Source organism: Equus przewalskii, chromosome 2 (assembly GCF_037783145.1).
Source record: "Equus przewalskii isolate Varuska chromosome 2, EquPr2, whole genome shotgun sequence".
In the NCBI taxonomy this organism is placed as follows: Eukaryota; Metazoa; Chordata; class Mammalia; order Perissodactyla; family Equidae; genus Equus; species Equus przewalskii.
Genome location: NC_091832.1, coordinates 34,062,931 through 34,069,093, shown reverse-complemented (window position 1 = coordinate 34,069,093; position 6,163 = coordinate 34,062,931). Strand labels below are relative to the sequence as shown.

The window sequence follows — 6,163 nt, the reverse complement described above, 5'->3', positions numbered from 1 at the left end:
TGCCAGACCCAGTGCTTGACATTCCTTCTCTCTTTGAATTCTCCAACAAGCCCATGCAGTTGGTACCCACGTTATCTCCGTTTGGATGAGAGAACTAAGGCTTAGGGAGGTGATGTAGGGGGGGTTGACTCAGCCGGTCTGACTTCAGAGTCTGGATTTTAACCCCTTACGCCATACGGCCTTGTACCAGTTTGTTTTCACACTAACAGTGCCTGGGGCAGTGCACACACACACACACACACAGTTAGCCAATGAACTGCTTTATTCAGAAGAGCCTCCTGGGAGTGTAGCTACTACTACGGAGCAGGAAGCTGGACTTGGAGGAGAGCGGAAATGCTGAGGGAGCAGAGGGAAAGGGCCAGGCACGGATGGGAGAAGGGCCAGGCTTTAGGCTCCTTGTTCTGGATAGAAGGCTTCTGTCTGGGGATGGGAGGGCTTCTGGCTTGTCTCTAGGATGGGAGATGGTGGTTCCTTCATGGCCAGGGGACTTGGATCGGGCAGGGAGCGGGGTGCTGGAGAAGGACACAGCATTGGGCGGTGAGGCTCCCAGGGTCGGGGGCTGTCAGCACCGGGGGGTCTTCCCTCTGCATGACTTGTTGTTGTAGTATTGATACTTTTTACTGTAGGTCTTCCGGTTTCTTGCAAAACACGAGGCGGCTGTTTTGTCACATTGACACAATTCACTCCTACAGGAGTCCTGTTTTGCTGAAATCATAAGAAAACGAACACCAGAAGGGGGTTTGTTAATATTCTACGGCTTCTTGTGGGAACCCTGGGGGAGAAGACACAGCCCCTCTCCTCCAGAAACTTCTAGTCTGAGACAAGCACCTATGCTCCAGATATTTCTGACTGACGGGTAGACAGAATTCCTGCCCTCAGGAAGCTAACACTCAGTCTGATGGGGACACCAGTAGCCAAGCACTGGTAGACTCTGTTAAAGGCCTTCCCGACAGCTGTTGTCTCTTTCTTCTTGCTAATGGATGTGTCCAGGATGGTCATCCTTTCTTCCTTTGCAGTGACTGGCCTCTGGGTTGCACGTGACCTTGCCTTGGCCGATGATCCAAAAGAGGAAGTCTGAGGGGGCCTTCCGGGAGCATTCATTTCCTCCCTCAAAAAGAGATGTGCAAGGGGAAAGCCTCTTTGGTACGGTGAGGCCATGATACTTGGAGCTACATCGTGTGTCTTGGCATCACATGGCCAACACGGCAGAGCAGAAGGTTGGGAAGAGGCTGGGTGTTTGACGGCACAGTTGAGAGGCTGCCCCAGCCCTGGCACTGCCCTCTTCCAGGCTTCTGTTCTATGAAAGTCAGACTTCCCCATTATCCAAGCCTCCTTGAGTTGGGCATCTTGTTGCTTGCAACTCAAAGGCCTCCAAGGATACATGACCCCGTGGAGAGGTCATGATGGGGAGACATAATTTTTGATCTTAAAGGGACGAGAGCTCATGCTTTCTCAAAATCTCACCAGTGGATCTGCTGTCTAGGGCCGCTGAGCAAACCCTTCCAGCTACCACTCTGCCCTCCCCACTCCTCCCCTTCAGAGTCAAGCTTTCTCCAGAAAGTTGTCTATACTTACTGCCTCTGCTTAAATTCCCGCTTCCCGCTCGCTCCCCAATCCACTCTAATCTGGCTTTGCCCTCACTGCTGCATGGAAACGGCTCCCCCTGAGGTTTTCAATGGTCTTCCTGCCTCCAAACCCAAGGAGCCTTGTTAACCCTTATCCCGGAGGACTCCGCTGTTAAATTGGCTGCTGTTAATCATCTGCTCCTTGCCTTCCTTGACCTTCTCTCTCAGTTCTCCTGCTCTCTCTCTCTGACTATCCCTCCTCTGTCTTTTTTCTGGGCCTTTAAAAATCAAATGGGCGAGCACAACCAACTTTCAGCTCTCTGCTGCTGACTCCTGAATCTGTGCCCCTGGTCCCGATCCGATCCCTCTCTGGAGCCGTGAGTTTCTACATCCAGCGGCTGCACATCTCCCTGGGGTTCTGGAAGCCTCCTAAACTCAACGTGTTCTAAATGGAACTCCTCTCCCCTCACCCACCAGACCCCCCTCCTGTGATCTGTACCTCAGTTGTTCCATCCACACCTCATGTACCCTCTCAACAGCTGCTTATTCCCCAGTCATCAAGCCCGGCTGATTCTACCTCAGATGCATCTTAATGTCACTCTCCACCCTTCCATCCTGACCACTACTGTCACGCGTTAGGCTCTTTCTCTTGTCTGCCTTATGCCGATGGTCTTCTCACTGGGCCCCCCTTTCATCCTGCCTGGATCCGCCCTTCAGCCAGAGAGAGTCCTCCAAAATGCAAATCTGGTCCTGTCACTCCTTTACTTAAGAGCTCCCTCCTGCTTTGTGACAAAATTTAAATACAATACGGCCTCGGGAGGGACTTGGTCTAGCCCCTTCCTATCTCTCCAGCTTCCTCCCTGCCCACTCCTCCTCTTCACATTTCCCTTCAGTAGCACAGAATTGTGACAATTCCCTCTGGTCCCTTTGACCCTGCTGTGACCTCTTGTTGGATTGCCCCAAATCCTCCTCTTCCCTGACTCCTGCACAGCCTTTAGGACTCAGCTTGGATGTCACCACTTTCTGGGGCCTTCCTCGAACCTCAGCCTGTGTCCAGGCTCCGCCAGTTTGCTTACTTCCTATTGGAGTCTATCATGCTGTGTTTTCATTTTCTTTACTTCCCACTCAACTATGAGCTCCTAGGGGCAGGAACTCTGTCCCTTTGGAACTCTGTCTCTGGTGCCCAGCATGGTGCCCAGCACAGTGGACACTCTGCGACACGAATGAAGGAGACTGGGTGGAGGTGCAGAACTCTTTCTTACCGCAGATGATCTTGCCCCCGTGGTAAGAAAATTTGTAGTTCAGAAGTTTGGTGCCACACCCACGTTTCTGCAGACGATAGTAGCAACAGTCATGGGCAACGCAGCACCTGTGACGAGAACATCCTATTGGGGCTGCCCCGTCACAGCTCCAGGGAGCCTGGTGCACGGTCTCACCCCCTTGACCCTGGGCAGAGACCCAGTGACTTTGGGATAGTCTAGAGCAGAGCTTCTAACACGCTGGCTGCTTTTCCAGCCAGGCCCTCCTGGGGTCCTGTGCCCATGGGGCACCAGTCCTACCATTGCAGCTCCCGGCCCTGCCGGGGCCACAAGTGGGCAGAGGGAAGGGAGGGCTGGGGTGGCCTCACCAATCTGTTGCATCCTTGGGGGATCCTTTGCCGCCCACACCACAGTGGCAACCGTAGAAGCCATAACTGGATGTAGCTTCCTTTCCTGTCATCAACCGGATCATTTTCCGGAAATCCAGCAAATGCCCCTGGACCTGCAGCAGGCCTAGAAGGAAATCACGTGGTGATGGGGCCTAAGGCACTGTGTCCTCCCTCTCAGCCTCTCCTTCTTCCTACTGAGAGAGAGTCTCCTGCAATGCGAACGGAAACAGGAGGGCTTCCCTCCCTGGGCTGCCCCTTTGTGGCCAGAGGTCAGGGTCATCTCTTACCAAAGGCCATGATCACCGCCAACAGCAGGAGGGTCTTCATGTCGACAGCTCTGTGTGGGAGAAAGGCAGATGGATTGACCTAGACTCTTCTCCCAGGTGGTGCCAGCTTCTGCCCTGGTCCCTTGCTCTCCTGCTCACCCTTGACAACCCCAGAGAAGGGACTCTTCAAGGCAATGTTCAGACATGCTCCTCCATCCCAGGCGGGGGCCAGAGTGACTACTTTTGTCACACACAGGGTACACAAGAAGTGTGCACATGCACGACTTCCTGACCCCTCCCAGCTCTGCTGAATGAACATTTTCACACACGTGCAGGATTCAGACCTATCGCTACCCCCACCTGATACACTAGTGAGACCTCTGCCCTCAGGGGACTGAGAGTTCCTGGAAGGTCCCAACAAACTGGGAGATTCCCAACGTCATAGGTTGTGTGTCCCCCATTAGACATATCTTACTTGTCCCCACACTGGAGTCAAGGCTTGGGAATTTCCTCTATGGATCCAGTCCCCAGTATTTTTCTCCAGAATGAAAGCAGCACCCTCTCTTTGTAAGACTGTCCCGCCCCTTACAGATATACACATGCACAAACATGCACACATTTACACACGTATGCACACATACACACACTCTTGAGCTCATGCACTAATGCAGACATCCTTTTGTACGATACACTCACACAGCTGCACAACACACTTGTGCACGCATACCCTCTTGTACACATCAAACCATGTACATGCGTGCTCCTGCTCAAGTATGCCTACATATGCATGCACACGTACAGCACACACACACACACACACAACCCAGAGACTCTCAAAGGCAGCCAATGAGCAGGAAATCTTACACTCCCCCCCGGAGCACTCATTTCTGGGTATTTACCTCTCAGAGGACGTGAGAGTTGATACTTCCAAGCGACTGCCTTGTGTATTCTGAACTCCAGTTCCCCTTAAATAGCCACTCCCTCTGGGAGCTGGGGGGTTGGCAGGGCAGGGGCATGGCATGGGGGTGCGGCCAGTGCATGGACTCACAGTTTGGCATGCCCATGCCCCAGGGTAATCCCCTTTTCTTCCCCTCATCAACTGGCAGGACAGAGCTGAAAAGGGAAAAACCTTACGTGCCGCTAGCTGATGCCAAAATTTTAGATTATTTCGTAACCTTTACCACAGGCCTCACTCCTGACTGAGTAAACTCCCATAACTGGCTCCGGGCATGAGTACCGGTCACCTCCCTGCGACCACTTCCGGGAGAGGGCAGGGCATCTGCCACTGCTGGCTGTGGACTCGTTTGCACGGCCAGTGGGACCTTGACTGAGTGAGGATCTCTCCTTCCTTCTGCTCGACATGGCATTTGGGAACTGGAAACAGTGCATTTAGTGTTATTCATTCATTCACTCAATCATTCATTCCCAGGAAGTACACGCAAGGCTCTACAAAGTGCCAGGCCCCATGGGAGCCTTTCAGGAGGTGATAAGACGTGCCCTGCCCCTGCGGACCCCAGCAGGGAAAGGGTGCAATGGGGCAGACGCCCCTACATTCTCTTATAGCTCCTCTTTCTTCTTCTCTTCCTCCTCTCCTTCTGGGAAAAGCCAGAGACTGTTCTGGAATTTCCGTCCAAAGTACAGCCTTCCCCTCATCCCCAGTCCTCACCTGTTTGGAGACGGAGCCAATTAAGGCTCCCTGGCACTATTGTTCTTTCTTCTCCAGTCTTCATGGACACAGTGACTCCTGCTGTAATTTCTAAAGCAAATAGCTTATTTCCTGTCCTTTGATATATGCTAAGGATTTAAGTCAATGTTGCCAACGCTCTAAGGAAACACGGCCTTAAGGAAACACTACTGACACCAGCCCCCCAAAAGTCAGCATGGCAGAGGCTGTGACATTCACAAACATTCCATCTGCGCCCCACCTTCTCCAGGCCCCCTTATAGGGGTGCAGGCCCAGGAGACTGGTGCTGGCTGGCAGTACGTGAGCATTGGTGCTGAGGGTCACTTCCAGGCTAAAACAAGGTGCAAACCACGTGCAGTGCCCCAGCCTTTCTCCGCCCCTCGTGAGGAACCGGAAGATGGAAGCAGCTTGGACCCCTGTGTCCCGGCGTGGAGCGCAGCTGTCCTGAGAGTCCTGCAGACCCTCAGTGGACTCAGTGTGAGCAAGAAATAAACTTTGGTTGTTTTAAGCTGCCTGTCACTGAGGTTGGTAGCGACTGTAGCATAATCTAACCTGTGCTAACAGCCATCCAGGCGCTTTCACCTTGAAAATACAATTTATGTCAAGGGCTGGACCCCTGTTACGGGTTGGATTTTGTCCCCTGCAAAATTCCTATGTTGAAGTCCTGACTTCTAGTCCCTCAGAAGCTGAGCTGGTTTGGAAACAGGGTCTTTGTGGAAGTGGTTAGTTAAGGTTATTAGGATGGGCCCAAATCCAAAATGACAGGAGTCCTTATAAAAAGGGGATATTTGGACCCAGAGACACACACAGGGAGAAGGCCATGTGAAAATGAAGGCAGAAACGGGAGGGATGCAAGCTGAGGAATGCTGAAGATGGCCAGGACAGCCCGGAAGCGCTGGGAGAGGCCTGGAACAGAGTCGTCCTCACAGCCCTCAGCAGGAACCAGCACTGCCGGGCCCTTGATCTCTGCCTCCAGAAATGTGAGACAATAAATTTCTGC

At 52.8% G+C, this 6,163-nt stretch overlaps 1 protein-coding gene across 3 annotated transcripts in view; it reads right to left on the bottom strand.

Annotated features, from left to right (window-relative positions):
• Nucleotides 1–244: 244 nt before the first annotated feature.
• Nucleotides 245–6,163, bottom strand: part of PLA2G2A (phospholipase A2 group IIA) — a 40,340-nt gene continuing 34,421 nt past the window's right edge. The window contains exons 1-5 of one of the 3 annotated variants that reach the window (XM_008519140.2): nucleotides 4,379–4,489; nucleotides 3,501–3,550; nucleotides 3,193–3,337; nucleotides 2,828–2,934; nucleotides 245–705 (exon numbers count right to left, since the gene is read on the bottom strand). In XM_008519140.2, the coding sequence (XP_008517362.2) occupies nucleotides 563–705; nucleotides 2,828–2,934; nucleotides 3,193–3,337; nucleotides 3,501–3,540 (435 nt within the window). In that variant the 5' untranslated portion in view covers nucleotides 3,541–3,550; nucleotides 4,379–4,489 and the 3' untranslated portion in view covers nucleotides 245–562. Of the gene's footprint in view, nucleotides 706–2,827; nucleotides 2,935–3,192; nucleotides 3,338–3,500; nucleotides 3,551–3,954; nucleotides 3,980–4,378; nucleotides 4,490–6,163 lie in introns of those variants that run through there. The other 2 variants (XM_070600720.1, XM_008519139.2) reach the window with 2 other exon arrangements.